This window comes from Phaethon aethereus (assembly GCF_964289735.1).
Source record: "Phaethon aethereus genome assembly, chromosome: 26".
Lineage (NCBI taxonomy): Eukaryota > Metazoa > Chordata > Aves > Phaethontiformes > Phaethontidae > Phaethon > Phaethon aethereus.
This window is the reverse complement of record NC_138602.1, coordinates 209,450-233,483: the sequence shown is the minus strand read 5'-3', so window position 1 is coordinate 233,483 and position 24,034 is coordinate 209,450. Positions and strand designations below refer to the sequence as shown.

At 40.7% G+C, this 24,034-nt stretch overlaps 2 protein-coding genes across 2 annotated transcripts in view; both read left to right on the top strand.

Annotated features, from left to right (window-relative positions):
- LMNB2 (lamin B2) overlaps positions 1-15,459 on the top strand; it is a gene marked incomplete at its 5' end in the record, with an annotated part of 40,055 nt that extends 24,596 nt beyond the window's left edge. The window contains 10 exons of the mRNA XM_082011031.1: positions 474-630; positions 1,280-1,405; positions 3,809-3,979; positions 8,490-8,615; positions 8,813-9,033; positions 9,621-9,912; positions 10,423-10,530; positions 11,294-11,413; positions 12,843-12,944; positions 14,215-15,459. Coding sequence (XP_081867157.1) covers positions 474-630; positions 1,280-1,405; positions 3,809-3,979; positions 8,490-8,615; positions 8,813-9,033; positions 9,621-9,912; positions 10,423-10,530; positions 11,294-11,413; positions 12,843-12,944; positions 14,215-14,256 — 1,465 coding nt within the window. The 3' untranslated portion in view covers positions 14,257-15,459. The remainder of the gene's footprint in view (positions 1-473; positions 631-1,279; positions 1,406-3,808; positions 3,980-8,489; positions 8,616-8,812; positions 9,034-9,620; positions 9,913-10,422; positions 10,531-11,293; positions 11,414-12,842; positions 12,945-14,214) is intronic.
- A 5,600-nt stretch (positions 15,460-21,059) lies between these two features.
- TIMM13 (translocase of inner mitochondrial membrane 13) lies at positions 21,060-21,658 on the top strand (the record flags this gene model as incomplete). The annotated part of the gene is made up of 3 exons (XM_082011106.1): positions 21,060-21,197; positions 21,417-21,485; positions 21,560-21,658. The coding sequence occupies 3 exons, from the start codon at positions 21,060-21,062 to the stop codon at positions 21,656-21,658; spliced, it is 306 nt and encodes a 101-aa protein (XP_081867232.1).
- Positions 21,659-24,034: the final 2,376 nt, after the last annotated feature.

The window sequence follows — 24,034 nt, the reverse complement described above, 5'->3', positions numbered from 1 at the left end:
TAAGGAATGGGCTTCGCAGCCAGTTACAGAACACTGGGGATGCTCATGGGCCTCTGGGAGATGTATGTGCTCTGCTTCTCAGGGGCTGTAGTCCAAAGTGATAGATATCAGCAATTAAATATGCTGTGCAGCAGTGAAATGAAAAAATACTCTTTACACCTTGTGTGTAAAGCAGCTTTATTGTCATCTCTTAACTGTCAGAGTTGCCTTTTTGTTTTTCCCTTGCCTGCCCATGACATATGTTGTTTTTTATTAGACAATGCATTTACAACACATTGGTACAAGCTGTGAGTTTTTTAAGAGGTGTTTATGATTACTTTTATTAGTTGCACTTGCAGGTTACTGTAGGAGCCACCTACTGGTACAGTAATCCTAATAAAATATGTATAATAAAATATCCGTATTTGTAACCAAGACATGCTCAAGATGGGTGTGTACCCATGTATAAATATAATTAACTTTTGTTTTTACAGCTACAAGAAGAAAGATGCAGATTTGTCTGTGGCTCAGGGTCGTATTAAGGATCTTGAAGTGCTGTTCCATAGAAGTGAAGCAGAACTCAATACTGTCCTGAATGAGAAACGCAGTCTAGAAGCAGAGGTGGCAGATTTGCGTGCCCAGCTTGCTAAGGTATGGCAGTGAATGCTTCCTTGCTTTAGCACAGGAAAGACTGTGTATTATAAAACTTGTTATTTTTCTTTGCAGTTAGTTTATAGTCTGAATGTCATTGATCCAGCTCACTTACTGCTGAACCTTTGCCTGTCCCTCTTTGGATATAAAACTAAATTGTAAGACATGTTTGTAAAATAGTGAAAGTAACATGGTGTTTTAGAAACTTTGCTAGTCAAAAGCTTTTATTTAAAGATTTCTGGTAAGAGTTTCTATGTTCATGAGATACCAGGTTACTAAATGTTGTCCTTTGTAAGGTCCTGCATAATTTTAAACTTATGCTGGAGTACCCAGTGGGACTATGCTAGTAAGAAAGAACAACATGCAGCATACTGTTCTTGAGGGATTAATAATCCTCAGATCCATTATCATACTGTATTGAAATAATCCCACACTTTAAATAACCGGTATACAAACATGAAAATTTGTTTTCAGTATTTATAAGTGCACACATGCACTTTTTTTTAATTGAAAATCAGTGGCTTGACATTAGCTTTGTTGCTGTGAATAATGGGTTCAAAGATGTCAAATGAAGACCGTAAAGGGACTATGGGGATGGAAAATAGGGATCCAAACAAAATTAAACCTTTATCTTTAAATTTTTTACTAGGCTGAAGATGGTCATGCTGTGGCTAAGAAGCAGTTGGAGAAGGAGACACTCATGCGTGTGGACCTGGAGAATCGATGCCAGAGCTTGCAAGAGGATCTGGATTTCAGGAAGAATGTGTTTGAGGAGGTATTATCAACCTAGTAATCTCATCATAGCCTGAAGTTTATGTAGCTTTTGTTCAAACTGACTATAAGCAATTACTAACTAGTTCTGGTGGGGAAAATCAGTATCATCCTTGCTATAAATGGGTTGACTAATAAAATAGTTAAAGGTTTTGCAAGAGTTATGTGGTAAATCAGTGGCGGAGCTGACATGAGAGCTGTGACAAGAGTATTGTTCCATGGCCAGGTGAGTTAATGTAGCAGCTGACTGCTGTGGGAAAGGGAAAGTCTTGTTCATTCTCTCTGGACCTGATTGCATGGCCCTGCTCCTTACTTGCACCAGCTTCAGTGGTTGTTGGACCTGACTCTAAACTGTTTCTTTGACAAGACCAGTATGCAATTACCCTGCTTTTTGCAGGGGTAGTTTTCTGCCTGTTTAGTGAATTGAGTTGGCTCATAGTGGTTCTAGTGACAACCAGAGTTTTTATAAAGTAAATAGCGGGAATGCGCAGGTCGGGGTTGGGGGATTGGGAAAGGGAAGCATAACCTCTCTGCACCAGATGCAAAGTGTTGTGTCAGTTCATTCTAACTTGTGAAAACCAACTCTGACCTTTGGTTCTTCTGCAAGCTCATTCAATTAGTGGCTGCTGAGCAATTGCCACATGCTTCTATCCATCTAACCTGTGCTAGTTGTGAAGTTTGGCTCACCATGCACCAAATCATTTCAGCCTGATTAACTAATAAAATACTTAGGTTTTTTTTTGTTGAGTTTAATTTTTGTCAGCTTAGTGGCTGAGTTATGTCTTACCATGGAGTCAAATGAGTGCCCAGACTGATGTAACAGATCGGGCAGGCCGTGTGGTTACGGGCAGGGGCTGGAGCATGGTAAAGAAACGAGGTAGGTGGATCACCCTGAGCTGCCTCACTTCCATGCCCTGGAGTAGTTGGAATGCTGCATGTGACTGCAGTGACAGATGTTGCTTGGTTGTAGGGCCTTAAAATAACTTTGCTTCCTGAGGAGAATTGTGTTGCTACTGACTAAAGCTGAGGCTAAATGAGACAGCAGAAGCTAATCTTAAAGTGTGCCATGCTGAAGTGGGGGCGTTCCTTTAGCCATCCCTGGAGCTCTTTGAACTGGTCCATACAAGGATCAACACACAAAGGAAAAAATTAATTGGTTAGCAAATTCATTTGGTTCAGTGAGGGGTCCAAAGCTCCGTAAGAGTTAGAACGTCTTGATTGGGAGTGTGGCAAGGGAAGCCTACTTATTCTAGTGGTGTTGAACTGCTAGATCAGCTCTGTCCTTCACCTGATACTTGTAGTCCTCCATGATACTTTTTTGTGGCCTCCAAGGGGTCATTGCCTACAGTTACTGAGAGATTGCTGCTTGCTAGTTTTCGTGGCATAAAAATTCACTGCAGAGAGGAAAGCTTCTTTCAGATCTTTCACACTGCTGTGAGTAGAAGGGCCTGTTTCTAAGTGTCTATTTTTAGATTTGGAGCATTTCTGCAAAGCAACTTGTAAAATTGCTTTGAATTTGCGTTAGCCTGCTATGTATGACATCAGTTTAGGCATGCAAAGTGAGCCTTTCTTGCCTCCTCATGGCCCTGCTGCTACCTTCAAGCCTCCTCCCAGTACTCAGAACCACTCCCTTGTTGTTTGTCCTACCCTGAAGGGAGAAATTGTTTCTTTCTCACACCATGCATTCAGGCCTGGCCAGATCTCTGCAGAGCTCAATATGAGTAAGTGCATGAGTAAGTCTTACCTCACTAGTTTGGGACCAGTATTCTAGGCACAGAGAACTCATACTTCTCTAAAAATAAAAATTTCTTAGTACAAACTCTGACCAGAAAAAAATATATTTATTGCTTGGGTTGCTGGTTTATTACTAACGTAATCAAAATCTAATGAGTAGAGGTCATCCAGTATATAGGAAAAAAAAGATTATCTGCATATGCTTAAAGGTGAAATTTGAAGATGCAGTTTTTCTCCATAATGATTTTTTTTTTCAATGTATGTCTCAGTCACAAAAGTTGTTAATTTTTATCTGACTCCTTGTAGACGGCTATTGTAATGTAGGCATGTGTATTGAGAAGGAAAGGGTTTGTAGTGCAGCACATGGAATCTATCTTTGCTATGTAAAAATTCATGTGTTCTCCCCCCGCTTTGACTTTTGTAGCATAAAAGAGGTTTAAAAATACCTATATACAGTTTAAGTCAGATCACTTTTAAGAATTATGTCCTGCCAAATGAAAATGGTAACCTTGCATCTTTTAGTACATGCAGCAATTCTTACGCTTAAATGCCTTTAGTACTCTAGCTCCTATATACTAAATAATTAGTACTGAAGTAGTTAATTTGTCTGAATGTAATGGCTGTACTGTTTACCCTAATGTGGGAATTTGTCCCTTTTTATGTGTGTGTGTAGGAAATAAGGGAAACAAGAAAACGACATGAACACCGTCTGGTGGAGGTGGACACTAGTCGCCAACAGGAGTATGAATCTAAAATGACTCAGGCCCTGGAGGATCTGCGAAATCAACATGATGAACAAGTCAAACTGTACAAAATGGAGCTTGAGCAGACCTATCAGGCTAAGGTAACTACTGCTATCCACAGCACTGTCTGACAGGAAGTCCAGTTGGTGAGATAAAACCATTTCCATCAGCCCTACTGTCTTTAAGGAGACAATTATAATTTGAAGAAGTCCTAGCGTTCACATGCCTCTTCTGGTGCTCGTGTGCAGATGCATTTCCAGGGAGGCTATAGCCAGAGGTAATAGCTTTAGCCAAGAAAGGCCAGTTTGTGAGAAAACACATGGAGCTGTTGATCACTGCGGAGGACACAGTGGGAATACTGTATGTCATGCAATAGCTGATTAGACAATGTCTTCTGCTATAAGGGTTTTTTTTTATGTCAGTGGATCCAGTTCTTAATCTAAAATGGAGATGGTGCAGTAGGTTCAAAAATTGGCTCTAAGCATCTGACTACCCGGAGGGATGGGTTGGAGAGCTTGGGGGTTGGCTGCATTTCAATACGGGCTTTTGCCTGGATGCAGTGGGCTTGCAAAATAATATGGACGTAGTGGGAGGGGCTCCATTCCTAAGGTTTCTTCGTCACTTTACTCTTACTGCAGCCTTTGCAATGTTCTTATCCAGCCCCAATACTCTTTTAAATGTGTGTAAGACTTATCACATTTCTATTATCTAAGTTAGTTCTGGATTGAAAAATTACTAGATGCAGTTGTTGGCTTCATTGGTGGCAGGGAAACTTCAGGCAAGGTATTGGACCTTTTTTGAACAACTTTGGTGATGAAAACCATGGTATATAAATTGGAAATCATAGAATGGTTTGGGTTGGAAGGGACCTTTTAAAGTCATCTAGTCCAACCACCCTGCAAGGGGCAGGGACATCTTCAACTACCTCAGGGTGCTTAGAGCCCCATCCAACCTGATCTTGAATGTTTACAGTGATGGGGCATCTACCACATCTCTGGGCAACCTGTGCCAGTGCTTCACCACCCTCATTGTGAAAAATTTCTTCCTTATATCTAGCCTAATCTACCCTCTTTTAGTTTAAAACCGTCACCCCTTGTCCTGTTGCTACAGGCCCTGCTAAAAAGTCTGTCCCCATCTTTCTTACCAGCCCCCTTTAAGTACTGGAAGGCTGCAATAAGGTCTCCCTGGAGCCTTCTCCTCTCTGGGCTGAACAACCCCAACTCTCAGCCTGTCTTCACAGCAGAAGTGTTCCATCCCTCTTGTGGCCTTCTCTGGACCAGCTCCAACAGGTCCATGTCTTTCCTGTGCTGAAGGCTCCAGAGCTGGATGCAGGAGTGCAGATGGGGGCTCACCAGAGCAGAGGGGAAATGTGAACATAGGAGTAACTTAATCCAGGAGAATCCTTCTTAAAAATATTTTCACTCTTTTGGTTTATCTACCTGTTGTCACGTATGAGTAGAATGCACCTCACTCAAAAGAGACAAGCAGCAATATGTTTTATTGAGGTAAATAATAACTTAACAGATTTCAGTAAGTTCAATGGAATTTAACAAAGTTTAACACTGGTTTGACAAGGTGTCATAAGTTTGATGGAAAGGCTCACCTTATGAATTACTGCATGGAAGGGAACATACAAAGGAAAACTGAGTTAGAATGATTCATGCAGAGGCTGGAGATGCAAAGAGTAAGTAGAACCCTCCTGTTGAGTCGTGAGGTTCAGAGTGGACCCCCTTGTCTCCTAAACTCCTTTTGAAACCTAGGTATGGCTGGTTGCAATTTTAGTCTCAGACTTGGTCAACAGTTTATGTCTAATGGGATTATCCATACAATGTTTATAATAATGTTGAGTAGCTATGTGGATTAGTAGTGTTTCATAGTATTAGTTCAGCATGCTATAGGTCACTTACTGCGATGCAGGTAAGGGATGACTCTGCCTTGGGTAAGGAAGGATCTCAGTCTTGGGTAAGGAATCTAACCTTGAGAGACATCCCTGCTCAAGGGGAGAGTCACCTGGTGTGCAGTCCAGCTGCAGTTCAGGGAGAGCTCCAACTGGGCCCATCCTGATAGTAATATTTATAAGGTGCAGTAGTTGCCTGCTCATCAATAGTATAGACAAGATAGGTGTCTTTGTTTTAGCTCTGTTATCTTCTGTTGTGCTTTCGTTATCTTGCACTTTTGGGTTTTGAAACCACCTTTGAAATATTTTTCAAGACACCTTCACTCCCTCTTATGTGAGCCAGGGTCTTTCTAGCTTGCAGGCTCACCCCCAGGATGTAAGGCCTGTTGTTCCTTAGTCTGTCTGAATCAAAGTAAGGCTAGGGGTCAAGTGTATCTGTCACACTGATGCAAATTCTGAGTTAGTAAACCCCAGTTCATCCAGCACTGGGTACATGGGAGGAGTAGCAGCTTTGGTATTGGTACAGTTGCTGATTACAGGTTTTGGGTTTTTTTAATATTCATTGCCCTACCTGAAGGAATTAGGCAGCTGCCAGTTTTCTGGTTATTGAAAATACTTGCCAATAATTACAGCCACTTCTAATACTCTTGTGATGGAGAAATTACGGTGCTGTTAAACATTGTTCTTCCCTGCCCTTCACTGAAACTCGCTTTGAATTCTTTGGTTTGATTTACAGTTTGAGAAACATTGATACACAAATATTTAACTATTTCTTATAGCAGCAACAGTATAGATAATAGATACTAAAACCCAAAATTAAGTAGAGTTAGCAGTCTTGGCATTATTCATGGAAGGTAGGAATATATAATATTTTTATACAGCAAGGTATTTGGATTGACTTATGACAGTCAGAAAAAGATCCAGGGTAGAAGATGCCGAGTAAGGAGGAGAGAAAAAAAAAAAAAGTGTGCAAAATACTGACTTAGAGAATGAAAAACTGACAAGATTTTAACAGGGAGGGTGAACAAATTAAGGTTTTTGTTCCCCAAATAAAAGATGGTTTATGTTGCATGGATGAAATTGGAATGTGAAGCAAAAAGTGGGCTTAGCTATGAACTTCATTCTGTGGATTTCTGGATAAAGCTCTGTCCCTGTTCAGAGAGCACTGTTAAGGAATATGATGTCAAAGCAGGTTGTTTAAGTTTAGCTACTGAACTTCTCCAGGATGAGTGAGTTTTGGATAAAAGCTTACTTCTTGCTCACCAGCATCTTTGATAATAAGCAATAGAAATTCTAAATTTGAAGATTTGACACTATGCCAGCATGACTGTAAGGAAGTGAATGGCTGTCAGCATTCAAATAATTTTTCATTTTAAACTTCACAAGAAGTAATGGGGTATATATTTGACTTGAAATTCCTTCAAAACCCTTAGCCTAAAGAAGGCTCTATGTGTGTTTTCTTCCCTACTCGGAACCCTGTGAACAGTAGAGCTAATGAAGGTTGGTTTTATAAAACTTTGTGCTGTGTGGCTAAAGAACACATTCTGCCTGTAACTGTTCTTAGAATTGGGGCAGTTTAGCTCCTGGGTGGATTTCATGGTGTGTAGCAGAATTATTGAACTCCAGCTGCAAGGCATGAAAATGATGCTTTTTCTAGCTATCTACTTTGATGAAACTTACCATATAATAGTTCTCAGCGCTGTTGTTGCTCTTTCAGATTTGATTAAAATTAGCTACTAGAAATGAAGCTTGTTCACTAGGTGAAATTAACAAAAACTGAAAACAAATTGAATAATGGGAACTATTAGGAAAAGAGAATACAACAAAAAGCATTGTTTTGTCTCTGGGGCAGGATGCATCGAATGTGGGTAGTTTTCGTGCATCTTGAAAAGGTAGTACGGAGTAATACACAGAAGACTAGCAAAGACAATTAAGAGTATGAAACAGGTCCTGCATGAGGAAAGTTTAAAAATAAAACTTCACCTGGGAAAACAGATGAGTTAAGAGAAAGGGAAGATACAATGAATGTCTCTAAAAGGATAGATAGCACAAAGGTGGATGAGGAGTGATTGTTTATTATTTTTCAGTAGAAGTAGGGACAGTGATTGTCCAGTGGCAGATTTGGAAGAAACAAAAGAAGGTTGTTCTTCATTAATATATAGCTAAACTCCCTGCCCAATAAATTCAAAAAGCAGAGACAAATTCCTGCCTGAAAAATCCACTGAGATATAGTAAGCATCAAAATACTGTCTCTGGCTTAGGAAGTCCCAGAGTTGCAAATGGCCAGCTGAGACATAATACCTGTAAAATATTTTATTGAGCTTAGTCCCTGGGCATCCAGGGAACTGTTAGACCAGGACATGAACTAGTTAGCCTTTGCTCTGACCCACTGTGATTGTTCTTAACAACAAACGGGTAGATTGTATGATCACATGAACCTCAGTTTTTGGAAACCATAAGGCTGCTTGTATAATGGAAGGGCTAATAGACTATTTTTTTTTTTTTAATAGAACAAGCAAATCCTGTAGGAATAGGACTGAAATAGATTTTCCTGGTCCTTAGGGCATTTCCTTAATGTTACGCAATTCTTATCATAAACTTGCCAAATTTCCATTTAAAATTGTTTAAGATTGATTAGCTTCTATTTTTTACCAAAATGATATTTGCAGGATATCTAACTCAATGCAAATTACTTGTATAAAACTTGCTTCCAGCTGGAGAATGCCAAACTGTCCTCTGACCAAAATGACAAAGCTGCTGGTGCAGCTCGAGAAGAGTTGAAGGAGGCTCACATGAGAATAGAAGCTCTCAGCTACCAGCTTTCTGGCCTTCAGAAGCAGGTAAAGGGACTAAATTTGCTTTCAACTCTAATACAGAGCACTATATTGTTTGGATATGTTAACATTTCTATCCCATCATATTTTCTGAATTTTTCAGAGAAATCTTTTGTGTTCATTTGGGAGGAAGATGAATTTTTAACTTTTTTACTGTACCCACATAGATGCCAAGTGGGTTTTCTATTGTGCTGTCTCCTTAGGCTAGTGCAGCAGAAGATCGCATTCGTGAATTGGAGGAAATGATGGCTGGTGAGCGGGAAAAGTTTAGGAAGATGCTAGACGCAAAGGAGAGGGAAATGACAGAAATGAGGGACCAGATGCAGCAGCAGCTTACAGAGTACCAGGAACTGCTTGATGTTAAATTAGCCCTGGACATGGAGATTAGTGCTTACCGAAAACTCCTGGAAGGAGAAGAGGAAAGGTATGTACAGATTCCACATTCTTTTCTTAGGACTAGCAGGTGTTATTTTTGTTTCTTACACTTATTTTTTGCCATTTGAGCAGGAATGCCCAGATTTTGTTTCACTGAAGTTATACCGGCTTTACACCACAATGTGTTGCATGGAGCATTTACATGGAACACTTGCAGTGTTCTCATCTGAACAGAGTCTTTATTTTATTGCTATAATGGTCTCAGAGTACAGTGGAATATATAATTCTGTGCTTGACATTCACCTCCTCTTTTTATTTTAAGTGCTTATACTTCTGTGTTTTCCTGTTTTTAAATGATGTGGCTCAAGAATAGTGTGTTTAGTAGTAGATATAGTGGAGGGGAGGCTTAAGTGATCTGTGTTGCTCTCATTGCTTTCCATGTCACATAATCGTACTAAGAGAAAACTTCCCCCGCTCCCTGCCTTCTCTTATATGCAGTCCTCCTGACACATACAGTAAGGCTGCCTTCAGCCTTGGGGCTTATTACAGTCTGGTTACTGAGTATGTTGTAGTATAACTGCTCTGTGTGTAGCTCCCTGTATGAGTTAATTAAAATGCTTGCTTCATTGTGTTAAGGCTGAAGCTCTCTCCGAGTCCCTCCTCCCGTGTAACAGTCTCTCGGGCCACCTCCAGCAGCAGCAGTAGCAGTACTTCACTTGTTCGCTCTTTCCGAGGCAAGAGAAAACGTATTGAAGCAGAGGAGCTTTCAGGCAGTGGAACAAGTGGAATTGGCACTGGAAGTATTAGCGGCAGCAGTAGTAGCAGTAGCTTCCAAATGTCCCAGCAAGCTTCAGCTACAGGAAATATCAGCATAGAAGAGATAGACCTGGAGGGCAAATACGTTCAACTGAAGAACAACTCAGAGAAGGTAAGTGTCAGCAGAACTAGAAAATGTGGAGGAGCTATACTGAAGTGCTAGGCAGCCTTTTGTAGCACAAGTAGGTGGAGTCACTTGGGGAACAGGAGCAACATCTCAAGGTGCAGCATCCTGCAACAATTAACAGGGGCATTTGAAAGTTGAATGTTACAGCGTGCTAACAGAGTGTAATGTTTGCTGCAGGAAGAGAACATAGTTTGTGTCCCAAATGTCTAAACGTGTGTGCTGGTACCTCATGTAAATAGCCTTGCTGGCTCTAGTGGAACTTTTTTGTGTGAAATGTGTATCTTTTTAAATTCTGCTGAATGACCTTATGGGATTTACACTTTCGACTATTATTGGGTATAGAAAAGTACTTTCAAGTTAGAATGCAGATGTTTAACAACCATGTAAATAAATTTATATTCACATTATTTTAATAGCAAAGAGACCTAGGAAAGCTCTGATGTTTGTTTGCTCTGTTTTGCTCACATTAAATAACCTTAAGGCTCTCTCCATTAGGATCAGTCTTTGGGTAACTGGAGACTGAAAAGGCAAATTGGAGACGGAGAAGAAATTGCTTACAAATTTACTCCTAAGTATGTCCTCAGAGCTGGGCAGACTGTTACAGTAAGTCAACAACATACTCTTTTGATGCTGTGGCAGTTGCAAATCTGATGTTTGGTACAGCCTTATTTGGTATATAACTTTTGGTTTTATGGATATCACTTTAGAGGAGCAGGATTTCAGTTATAAAAATGCAGAACAGAATTAGTTTCTGTAGTAGCACTTCAGTATTTAAGACCATTTCAGGCCCAGAGGAAGTTGAAGAAAGAAGTGTTTTGGGGAGTGGGTTAAGGGCTGTTTATTTTCAGACACCTTTGGCCAGGTTTGGAACACTAATATGCTCAACCTCTTAATGAAATAGAAAAATTTAAGTTTCATATTTTATTGTTAGTCTGCAACAGATGTTCTTTCAGAAGGAAAAAAAAAAAAAGGTCTTTCTTTTGGTCAGTTCCAGCTATTTCTACTTAAGTATCAATTGCTTAGATACATATAAAAGATTAAATTGATACACTACAAGCTGCATTTTATGTCTTGGCTCCATACAGTATAGTCATTGAGACAGTGGTAGGAGAAATTTGTATATTCAGAAAAGAATTGATGACTGCAATATTAAATAATTTTTTCTCTTAGTTTTCTTTTATGGGTAGTGTTACTTTTTGTTGTAGACTGAGAATAATATATTACTACAAGTAATGGTGTAGGTAAAAGCAGGATAAAATGCCATTGGAATTCAGAAACAATTTAGAAATAGGAGAATTAGGGAGTTCTGTAGATTTAAAAATAAAATGTGTATAATTAGCTAATTACAGAATGTCTTTCTCACTAGATTTGGGGTGCAGATGCAGGCGTATCTCACAGCCCCCCTTCTGTTCTCGTGTGGAAGAATCAAGGCAGCTGGGGCACCGGAGGAAATATCCGCACATACCTCGTAAACTCTGAAGGAGAGGTAGGCTGTGTCTGTAGAAGAAAAAGCTGTGGGGCAGGTTATCTCCCAAACTCTTTAATTTGGGGGCAATGACAAAATCCTGATTTTAAGATACCCCCTATTGTCTTCTAAAATAAGACAGTTTATAACACTGAAATAATTAAAGATCTGTATGTGTCTCAAATTTTTGGGAAATTTTTGAAAACTGATCATCATCCTGATAACATCTGTAGACTTTTTTTTCTTATTTTAGAAAAACACCATGCTAGTAGAGAATTTTTTTGGAATTTGAGTATATTTTTAGAAGAGACAAAGATAATAAGTATTGCTGGCAATTCAAAGTTACAGTATATAGTACCTACAGTATTCTGGGGTGCAGTGTAAAAATTAATGTAGGAAGATAGTGGTCCTTTCTGTGGTGGAGTATATCGGAAATTTGCGTTTGGCATGGATTCCTGTGCATTCTTCATTGTCCTACATCTGTCCACAACTGACTCTTTTTTTTTTTTTTTTTTTTTTTTTTTTTTTTTTTTTTTTTTTAAAACCACCTTCATGCAAAGGAGGATCATGCTTTGGCCATTATTCATTATTCATTATTCCATTAAATGTGACATTATTCCAGTGATCTGAGAGAAATAGGAGAGTGAAACAGACCACAGTTGTATCAGTTTTCATGCTGCCTTTTCTTCTGGCAAGGAGGCGGAAAGAAGGATCATTTGCACAAATAGAAAGCTAACTGGCTAAGTATTCAAATAGAGGCAGTTAAACGAGTATCTGAAAAAATTTCAAATCAAGATTTCAAATGTCCATTCCCACTGTGGTTACATCAAGTGTCCCTGCTTAGAAGTGTATGTTTAGGGCGACTTTTTCCACAAGTAGAAATTTGCACCTATGATTTCAAGGGTGCAAGTGTACAGAAGAGTTTCTTACTACTAAGAAGTGTTAAAAATAATTTAGTAATAAAAGAAGCTTCCTGGGGTTTTAGAACTCTTTTTAGTTCCTGGTTTGGAAGATTGTCCTGATAATTGATACATGCAATTAATATAGAATATTTAGTAGAAATTCGGAATATTCTTAATGCTGTGTAACCATACTGAGAAACTTTAGTTTCTCGCATTACATTATGTCTTAGACAGTTCCTAGGTGGGTCTGCTATGAGCTTGTATAAAATTGAGTAATGACCACCTGAAACATGGCTGCTTCCTCTCAAATCCCTAGATAACGAAAGAACATTCCTAAAGCTAAATTACATTACCATGCTTTTTAGTGCATAAAAATAGTAATGTTATTGTGGTTTGCAGGATATTACCAGTATTTGCTTGCATAGCTAACATTAAATCTAGGGCTTTAAACCCTGCAAAATTTAATAGAGGTATTTTATTGGTGATATAGCAAAAAATAGAGATGGATACCGACTACTGGCCATCTCCATATCTGTCATTTTGTGTAGGAAGTTGCAGTGAGAAGTGTTACTAAATCAGTAGTCATGCGAGAGAACGAAGAGGAAGAGGATGAAGCAGAGTTTGGAGAGGAAGACCTTTTCAACCAACAGGTAATAAGATGCAGAGCAGATGTTTAACTTGTACCTCACTGGTTGGATTAACCAGGCATAAGATTTAGTGGGGATCCCTTCAACTTTTGCCATCTCTGAGCTTCCTGATCCATTTTTCCAATGGATGCTTACAGAAGACAATCTCAGGATGGCTTGCAACCCTGCAGCATTACTACAATGCACATAGAGAATATAATGTGAGTGATTCTTCCAGGAATTGCTGTTTGAATCAATAATGACACAGTTCAAGCAATGGCTAATGCCACATCAGGATGCCAGGGTAGCTATGAAAGTATGCAACAGACCACAGATTTACAGAATTGCAATGACATAGACTATTTTTAGGCTTAGTAAGATTTGTCTGAGCAGTCAGTGTTCCTCCCATTCCAGTATTTGCTTCTGTATGAAAAAAGAGTCGGTGGCATTCTTGTTATAAGCAGAATATAATCATTGGGGAAATATAGCCACTAAAAACCAGGAAAGGGGGAGTGCTTGTTTTGCTGCAAGCTTCAGCTTATTGGTTTATTTTCTGATAGTATCTACCTGCTACATCTGAAATAAACTTGATTTTTTTCTCAATAATACCACCTGTATGTTTTCATAACCCTTAGTTAAGCACTGTGAATAACTGCCTAGCAGTAGGCAGAGTGAAAAGGAGAAAGATACTTCATACAGGTGACACCAGAAAATATTTTAAATTTATTTTGAACTCAGGTGACTTGTTCTCCTGATCAATGGCCATTAGTAGCTCTTTTCACAAAGAACTTACTCTGTGCAGGCTTGAGGTTGAATTCTGAAAGCTTTTTCGGTCTCCAGGAGACTGAGAAGTGTATTTTTTAGTTTAAAGCAACTGAAACAGAAAGTTTGTGGTTTGTTTCTTTTTTTGTTTTTTTGGTTTTTTTTTACCCAAAGCAGCAGCTATGCAGCATAGAACTCTCAAATGGAAATATAATTTGAAATAACAGAAGGAACTTCCTGTTCTAAAGCTAATGACATCACAATTTTCATTTGTCATCTGTATCAGTGGTGAAAGTATGGAGATGAACCAGTCAACTGATTATAGAAAACCACAGCCAGAGCAGCAGTGTTGTAATCCTGGCAGTAGACTGTGACGTGTGCTATGCTTTCTCTGTAGGTGTGATGTTCCCTGAATATAACTAAACTACAAAAATAAAAAAAAACTTTTAATAACTGAGGTGATAACCAGAGTCTAGGCTTACAATATAAAAGCTAGTAAGAATTGAGTTCAACTATGTATGTCTTATTTTAGGGGGATCCCAGAACAACCTCTAGAGGATGCTCAGTAATGTGAAGAAAGAAAAACAGAAACTATTATTTGCTAACTTTTTTCATCTATTTCCTTTTATTTTTGCTATTTTTTTCCCTCCAGAGCCACTGAAAACTATTTTTATATGCATTGTCCGATTTCTTTGAAGTTTACTCCTTGGTACAGTTTTATAAAAAATTTCAAAAAAACCCTTTACTGCCAGAATTTTTAATAGATTTCTTTATTTTCCCTCTTTGTCAAAACACTATATTGGAATACAACACTTTTCCCCATACAGATTTTAGTCTTATGTACAAACATGCAGCAGAAAAGAAATTTTTAGCTAAAATGGGATGAGACTCATTGAGTGTATGGTAAATTGATAATTGCATATATAACCAGGATAACTGAAGGAAAAAAAAAAAAAGTTAAGCAAGATCATTCATCTGCAGGGCCTCAGGAGAGATTCACAGTAGTGTTTCTTCCATACTTTAAGAAATGGTAGTTACCTTGCGTGGTACCCTCAGCAGTGCTCAGCTTAGGAAAATTAGACCCCAGGTTCATTAAAAATGCTACTCCACCAATGGAAGTAATAGAGTGAAGCTGCATTTTAGACATTCTTGGCTCAGGACCATGGCATCTTGTCCTACTCCAGGATTTGACAGCCTAGTGGTAAAAACACTTGTCTTTCACCACTTTGGCTCCACATCATTATTTTAGAAGATGCAGAATGATGGGTTCTGCTTACTGAATTATATACACCATCTTAAGGTATGGAAGTGTCAAAACCAGAGTTTTAACTGTTTTTTTTTTTTCAGGGGATTTTGACACTGTCACAAATGAGACCTTGTTAAATCATGGAGACAAGTTGTGATGTATAGTATTTGTGATGTTAAGCATCATGATTTAATGCTTTTGACATACTCAGATTAGATTGGATAATTAAGATTTTAGATGTTAAAAATATTTTTACTTTTGGCAATGATAAATGTTGGGGATTTGAAAGGTTATCCTGTGTAAATGTTGATTTTTTTTTTTTTATCAGAGCTGGATGCAGCTTGTTCATGCTTCCCTTATATTCAAAGGTGCATTGTCCAATATCTTAAGGAGTAGTACTTGCAAAATAGTACAGAAATAGTTTAATGACTTTTCAAAAGAGATAAAAGGAACTGATTTTGTTTGACATAAGCATTACTTTGCAATGTTCAAATGTTTGAAGTCTAACTGTGAGTGAAGGGAAAATAATGCTTTTTATAAAAAAAAAAAACAAAACACTTTGTATGAGCAGCAGGTGATTTTTATTTCAGTATGCTGCATTTTGTATCTGACAGTGTCCCTTTAGCTTAAGATTTCTACTGCTGCATTTCTGGGGAGGTAATTCTGACTCCCATTAGGGTTAGTATTCATATAGTAGTGCATCTTTAAGCACTAGGAAAAATATTTGACTGCTCCAAAGAATGTATTGGCTACTGTAAAAACAAACGTTTTTTCCACTAGTTATTAGTTTGGATACAAAATTTGGATACCATTTGATGCCAGCACTCTTGAACTCTGATCTTGTCATTCAGATAGTTTAGACTCCTCAATCAAGCTACAAGGTTTGGATGTTTTCGGTGGCTTTTGGACATTATGTTCTCTGAACAGTATTGTGACTGACAGATATAACCTAGAAAGTCAGTTTAGTGGCTTTGACTGATGGCTTTGTAATGCAAGCAGGGTGGGAACAAAAGGGGTTTTTTAAGCATACGGATTTATTTTGACATTTAAAAATAAAGCAAATATGCTACTTTTCTCCATTTGAGTGAATTACTGATGTTAAACTAATAGAAATTTAGAATTATGTTTTAATCCATTATCAGAAGATCCATTACAAAAAAGCAGTATGAAGTTTTGGCTGTTTGGGTTAATTGGATAACTATTGATGTACTTGTTTGTTTTTCTAATGTAATTTTCCCACTCTGCTTGAGTAGAAGGTAAAATATGTAGTAAATCATGTCTATCTCTCTGTAAAATGTATCTAGTGAAATTATGTTTCTCAGACATACTGTTATCAATTACCTTTTCTAAATTTGTTGATATGCAAATGAATGCAATCAATGTAAAAGTATTTTTGCAATGCACCTTCCAACCACTGGACATCATTTCCCTTTCTGACCCACAGCTTCTATAATATACTTACATAATGTTTGAGGGCTTTTTGCTTTTTTTTCCCCCCTAAAGATCTGTATTTATTTTTTTTACACTGGCCAGTTTTCAGATTGCTTATTTTTCTTTAAGATTGTTCTGTGGTCTTAAATACTAAAGCAATGAGTGTGTAGTTAATTTGCATTTTTTCTGTCTTTTTTTTCTGAAAAGAATGAGCTAGGAAAGGCAGCTTGAATGAGGAAAAACCTCTTGCTACCTGAGCCATAGTTTTCTTAACAGCTACTGTATGGGAAATGTGTTGTCTTTGTAGCCTTAAGGACTGGTGCTTGCAGAGCTTTTGTGATGAGCACTGTGCCCTTCAGTAACAGCCTGCAGAATTTGTTCTTAGATTTGGAACTGTGTCCTTTAACTTCGGAAACATGTTTACGTATATACAGGTGTTCATATAAAACAGTGATTGACACCATGGGAAAAGCTGAATGCCAACAGGCTAAATGTGGGTGATTCTGTCACCACAGTGCTTTCTGAAAGGCTACTAAAAATATGAGAAACAATTCCTAGCTGTAAATTACAAGACACAGAAAAACTACTGTATTCCATGGACTTTCTTTTTTGTGTGTATGTCTTCTCTAGACACCATTCTTTCCTCTTGCTTTTGATCCTGAGCTTCAGTATAACAGCACTATCCCTTTAAAGTTGGTGCTCCATACTGGGAGGTTTTTTGGCTTTACCAAACCAAAAAGCATTGTTTCTTTTTTTTGTGTGTGTGTCTTTCAAGGGTTTGGTTGTTTTTTTAAATTTTCAGGATAAAGCCTTTTGTTCAAATAAAATCCAGTGTCCCCTTGCCTTCTTTTCCTATTTGGTCCTGTATGTGAACCACTTTTGAAGTTGGAGGATAGTCAGCATTTCTACTCCACTGTCTGATATCAGGTGTAGACTTTGAAGGAGAAACTGATTTGACTTGTCAGGAAAAAAAATATTTTTTAAGGCTTCTCTGATTAGGGAGATTAACCAGTATAGCTTTTATCAGAGTAGTTACTTGAGTATTCCAGAAAAATAAGCAAACAACTTTATTCTGGATGAAATAGCAAAAATGATTCCTGAATAATTCTCACTGGGTAAGAGGGGTAAAGAATAATAGCATTAAGTGCAGCAGAATAGTTAAGCCTATCTTTTCATTGTGTAGATTATAAAAGAATATCATATAAAATGATAAATGCATACTACCTACTTCTAAGTTTGTACCATGTGAAAATGCTTGTGTCAGAACAAGTCCATCCATCTGTAGAACCATCGGTAACATGGGATGTGGTTACAGAGAGCCGCTGACATTTCATGCTACTTCTTTCTCCCTTGCTTCTATATGTTACTTTAGCTGTTGGGTTGCAGCGACTTATTCCAAGTAATATAGTGGCTATGAATCCTTTATTGCTGCACAGCTTTATTTCCCAGTGTGTCTACTTAGGCTAGTTGGGGACTCTAGATTTGCCCTGACAAAAACAATAGTTTACACTGATGCATTGATCGCTTGTCTTCAGCACCATTTTGCTATTAGATGGGAGTTGGCTGGCATAGTGTGTGTTTGTAGCAGGAACCAAAAGTCTCAGGAAGAAAATAAAAGATCTGCTTCCCATGACCTGTGATGTAAAAGCCAGATGAGCTTGTCTGCAGTTTGCATTAGTTGTGAAACTTGTATTGCAGTGTGAAGCAGACCATACTGTGAAAGGAGATCAGTTAATGTGCATGTTTAAACATGCAACCCCCTTGAGCAACGGGACACCTCATGTTCAGTTCAGGGATCTTACTGTTTTTTATACACTCTTTTTTTCTTCTTTTTAATGCTCATCCTGTATAAAGGCCCTTTAACTTCAACCTGAACAGGGGTTAGTTAGAAGAGGCTTGTAGAAATCCTCTCTACACCCCAGAACATTTGAGAATCTGTTTCTTTTGTGTACATCAGGAAGATTTTGATGCTGTATGAAAACATGCATGCTGTATGTTTTATACCTCTTGTAGCCACTTCTCTCACTTCCTCACTGTTAAGCCATTCTGTCTGTTCTTTCTGTATCTTTTGAAAGTCTTACCTCTAAACAAAGGCATATCTGTATTTGATACTGGATTTTATTGCCACTGTTGGGTCCAAACCCTGTGTGAGCAGGAAACAAAGCCTTGTAAACCAGTGAGTGGAAGGTGAGATAGTGATTGCATTTTTCAAAGCATTGTTTTAGCTGAATGTCAAAATAATATTGGAGTTTCTTTTCTCACTTAAAATGGCCTGGGAAACAGAATTTTTGTTTGCCCTTTAATATGCTTAGCTTTAAACCAGTTTAAAATAATTTAAAAGTTGGGTTTTTTATACAAGACCATATTTACATGCAATTATTATTTGTAAACATATAATGCCTTTCTTGAAATGCTAAGGTCTAGAGAGTGAACAGGATGTTTAATATTGAAAGACTCCATTCAGAATAGCACAAGCAGTGAATTGACTTGGAATTCAGGAAAACAAAATGTGTTTTACTGAACTTCTAAATTTTCTAGTTAGCTTTTAATGAAGTGATGATTCTGTGTTGATAAGGTAGATGTTATCGTGTATTCCAGCTACGCAGATCATCATTACACTAAACTTACAAGCAATAAGCTATTTTAAACAAGTTGAAGCCAAAATGCTTTCCATTTGGACACAATAGTACCTTCTCAGTTGAACTCTATTTTTGTAACAGTGATGCCTTGTGACTTGAATTGTGATTGAATTTTTTTTTTAACACAATCTTTATTTAGATAGCTCTGGTTCTAGGTCACTGTTCAGTTTAACTGACCACCTCCAGTCAGCTGCTGAAGATGAGTTTATGGAAGGTTCAAGTTTCTAAAATAAGGAGTTGTGAAGAAGGTTGAAAACTGGAATACAAAGACAAAATTATGAAAATGTTCACATGGAACTTACGAAAATTACATAATGATCTAGACTTTATCATTTCAAAGTGGTTTTTTTTTCTTTTTAGAATATGCATGCCAAATGTCTTGTCTTTTTCAATGATTTGTAATATACATTTTATGACTGGAAACTTTTTGTACAACACACTCAAATAAATGTTTTGCATTTTATTTGTTTCCTTCTTTCATGTAACCAACACAGACCACATGGGCTGTCTGAGATGATTCATCCCAGGGGACCTTCCTGTGTGTAGAGAGAGAGAGAAGGCAATGAGCTCATCTGCACTCTGAAAAGAGATCAGCTGAATTGTGTGGTGTGCTCCAGAGCTAATGAATGCTTTCTTTTACCCTGTACACAGACACAGCGCTTGTGGAAAGTGGTGTCCCACCACTCCCAACAAAAGCATAGGGAAGAACCTCAGTAGCTAGAGCAGATAAACTTCCCCTTCCTTTCTTGTCACCTCACTAACCTCTACAGCCCCTGCACTAAAGGGCTTGTTTCTATTTAGCCCACTTGATCCTGTCTTGAGAGAACAAGAGCAGATATAGAGCCCTGGCAGTGATTGCTTCTTAGGAACTAGGAAATGGGCTGAAGTATTGCTGTGAGCTGCTGTGTTCATTGTTAGCCTAACTCAATTTCTGTTTCTTTTCACTAGCCTGTACTCATAAAATTGTACCATGGACAACTACCACATCTTTAGCGCTAGCTGATGATAATCCTGTGAGGTGTAGGAATGTCATCTTTTTCAAGTGGACAGACCCACAGACAGGATGGTATAGTTTACAATTTCTGAGTGTGCACCCTAGCTAATGAAGATGAAAGTAGTTTTGGCTTTAGCTCTGCTGTAATGTTAAGTTCCTCATCTCACAGAGAAGTAAATGGCCATCTCCTTTCTGCACATGACATCTACTCCTGAAAAAAGCTCCATAGCATTGTCTTCCTTTTGCTTCTACCAACTCCCACAGCATTCTTACAATAAGAATTAATTCTAGAGAAAATTCACCAGGCAGCTGCTCTTTGGAGAGATGCCTGTATTTCATGTCAGGATGTAGTTGGACAGCATTCTTCTCTGCGGTAAAGACAGTTTAGGTCTTTTCCCATTCCCTTGCTGTCTGGGGATGTGCTTAAAACCCAACACTCGAATGCTGTGCTGTACTCAACCTGCAATGTGCCACCCGTCTGCTGGACTGGCTGGCCCAATGCTCAACTGCCCCCATTCACACTGCTGGGGAACACAAAGCTGGGGAGCTACCCATTAGTCTGGGAAACCAGTGCCCCCACAAGCTGTCCCTAGCCCCACCACTGCAAGCGATGCAGGTGTGTTTCCAGCCCCAGGACTTAAAAGCTTTCTCAGGGGTCAACTCCAACACCACTTTGGTGGTGACACTAAAGCTTATCCCGACATGGGTCCTGGGCCTCTGCCCTGACCCTGCTGCCTGGCAGGACCACAAGGTGCGGTGGGACAGGCGTCCCCGGGCGCCTCAGGCTGGGCCATCATCCCCTTCCCGCCCTGCGCCGAGCATGGCGGGGCACAGGCCTGCTCCCGGGGGCTTCGCGGGCCCCAGCGCGCCCTCACCGCCCCGGCTCCGCGGCGGCGGCATCTGCGTCTCGAGCCCAGCCACCGCCCGCAGCCGCTGAGGGGAGCGCAGCGCGGTGCTCTCTGGGACCGCCGGTGCCATCCGGTGCGGTGCATGCAGGGAGCTGTAGTCCCGGTGAGCCGCCATTTTGCCGGCAGCGTGGCGGCAGGCGCTCGCCGTGACTTTGCGGCATGGAGAGCGGCTTCGGCTCCGACTTCGGCTCCGACTTCGGCTCTGGGGGTGGCAGTGGGGGGAAGCTGGACCCGGGGCTCATTATGGAGCAGGTGAAGGTGCAAATCGCTGTGGCCAACGCGCAGGAGCTCCTGCAGGTAAGGAGAGGCCGCGGGGGGCGGACGGGGGCTTGTCTGGGTCCCGCTCTGTCCCGGTCCCCGCTCTGTGCTGGGTAGCGGCCTGCTGCCCGGGGGAGCCCGGCCGTGCCGCTGCCCCTCAGCAGTGCGGGGAGAGGGACGCGACAGCGGCCGGTACTCCCGGCTCGGCAGCTGGCCTCGGCCGGGACCCGTGGCCCCTCTCACGGCCTCTCTCCGCAGCGCATGACGGACAAGTGTTTTCGGAAGTGCATAGGGAAGCCCGGCGGCGCGCTGGACAACTCGGAGCAGGTGAGCGCTGTCGGGGAGAAGCGGGGACACGCGGGCTACCCCCCGGGGCGACCGCTGAGGAGTCTGTCCCGCAGAAGTGCATCGCCATGTGCATGGACCGGTACATGGACGCCTGGAACACGGTTTCCCGAGCCTACAACTCTCGGCTGCAGCGGGAGAGAGCCAACATGTGAAGCGCCCTGGCTCCTGGACCTGGGAGGGACCATGTGGGGAAGGGACAAGCGGACAGTCCAGGTGGTTGGGGGCAAGATCCTGCTGCCTTTCCAGCCCCTGCCATGGCAGAGTAATAAACCCTAGCTGAACCTTTTGCATCCGTTGGCTTTTATTAGCACCAGCCCCAGGAGTGAGTGAATTTTCCAGCCTTGAGAGCCACCGTGAGCTGCTTGGTTTGCCTCACGCCCTTCCCAGCTGTCCAGACTGGCCAAGGCATATAGCAGCTGATAAATCCCTGCTGAAAAGGCTGCGAGAGGCAAGGAGCCTTCTGTGGAAAAGGGGGGCCAAGCAAGCAACACAGTTACATTGCCCAGGAAGCAAGCATGGACCCTGATGGCTCATCAGGAGTTACCTGCTCCCTTTTTGTCAGTGGAAAAGCTGCCATAAGATGCTCCACATGCTACACTTGGCTCTTTCTTCCCTTGTATTCCTACAGTTGTATGTGGGTTCACTTTTGGGCTTGTAGGCTTTGACTGAGCTCAAGCAGTGTGTTGGAGAGCAGGGGTGCTCTTATTAGGTTTGCAGCACGGCCTTGCAAGTAGTTGTACAAGCACAGCTGGGGATGAAAAGGGCTGGGAAGTACTTAGGTTGATTTCTTTGTAGAATAAAATGTGTTGTGTGGCTGTGATGATATTCTGAAACTTCTGGTTTGGCTCTGGTACAGGCGTTCCATCTTGGAGCCTGCCTTCTAGGCAGCATTTTTTTGAGGGAGGAGCACTTGGGGCTGAGCTCTGTATTGTTCTTGGCTTATACACCTCTCCTGGAAATGTCGGCCTACACTGTGTAGTCAGCAGTGTGCACAGCAGCTGGAAGAGGAGAGTGTTGGATGTTAAAAATGCCTGTGCCCCTGTAGTGAGATTTTTGAAATCCCTTCTTTTGAAGCTCTTCTGTATTTATAAAATATTTCACTGTTTGCTGGGGCAGGGAGACAGACTGGAAGGATGATGTCTCTTAGCTGCTAGGACATTCAAAGGGATGTGGGAGAACCTGATTTCATTTAACCTCCCAGTGATGTGGTGGCTTCTATGAAGGACTGAAGTGTTCTCACACAAGGTAAACTATTAGGAGATAACCGGATATTTGGACTATTGAAACTGAACTGGAGCGTCCCATCCAGATTGGGCAGAATGACTACTTGAAAATAAAGTGCTTTCCAGCCATGTTTGCTTAGGGGCCTTTTGACTTTTCTTGATGGCTGTATGACTTTTGTGGTACTGGCTGTCAGCAGTCCTGTTTCATTGATGGGAGCATCCCACAAATGTTCCAGGCACGGATCTGAACCCACCTTGAGCTGGGCCGTGCCTGGAAGCCAGGACTCCCATCTTGCTAGTGCTTTAGCTGGGAAAGTGGTGGATCTCACTGCCAGCTGGGTTGGGAAAGAAGAAACCTGTTGCTATATCCAAATGCAGAGCTTAAGAGCCAAAGGCTAGGAAGGGATGTGGAGTACTAGCTGCTGTTCAGTTTTGGTGGTTGAATCTATGAAGAGATGTCTAAGTCTGCCCAAGACTTGACACATGAGCTCTGCAACAGTTTTTTTCTTGTGAACAAAGGTGTCTTGTGTGCCTTATGCTGCCTAGTGGGACCTGACTTCCCACTGAAGGAGTTGTATACTTGGGCCACTAGCTAAGCACTTTGAGTTTTTTGCACCTAGCTTAACCAGAATGGTGGTCTGTGTGGCTATGCCTTAATCTTTGTCAATTTAATCACCTTTTCCCTTATGCAAAGGGAGCTGGGGGCCTGAGGGATGTGAGAAGCCTGTCCTGATTCTCTAATACAGATGAGAGCCTGTGCAGTCTTGAGTCTTAAGTGTTTTAGACGTACCTTCTCTTGTGATCAAATTGCTTATTAGCATTGAGTGGAAACAGTAGCATACTCTTTCCAAAAGCCATTGCACAACATAAAAGCTCCATGAAGGCAGTGAAGCCTGAGGTTTCTGCAAGGGCCTAACTCTGGGCTGGGATGAAGTTCACTTTCTCTTGGCTTGGCTTTGGGATGACGGCTCATAGAGAGAAGTCAACCAAACTACACGAATCTCTGGCAGATGCTTTGGGCACCTCTCCAACTAGAAAGGCCACGTTTTAATGCATAGGATGTTTGGCCAGGTCTTAAGATGGGACAGTCCTCATTTATTTATAGAAAATATCTAGTCTTGTATGCAAAGCAGTTGTCAAATGCCCTGGTGTCACAACTGCAGTGGATCACACAACACTGGCATTTGCTTAATACCTGCACACCATCTTCACCACTTTGCAGCATCAAAAAAAATGTACAATAGCTGAGGGTGTGGTTAGTGCATCCTCTGGCAATTACTCCTCTCATTTGTCGCCTTCCCTGAG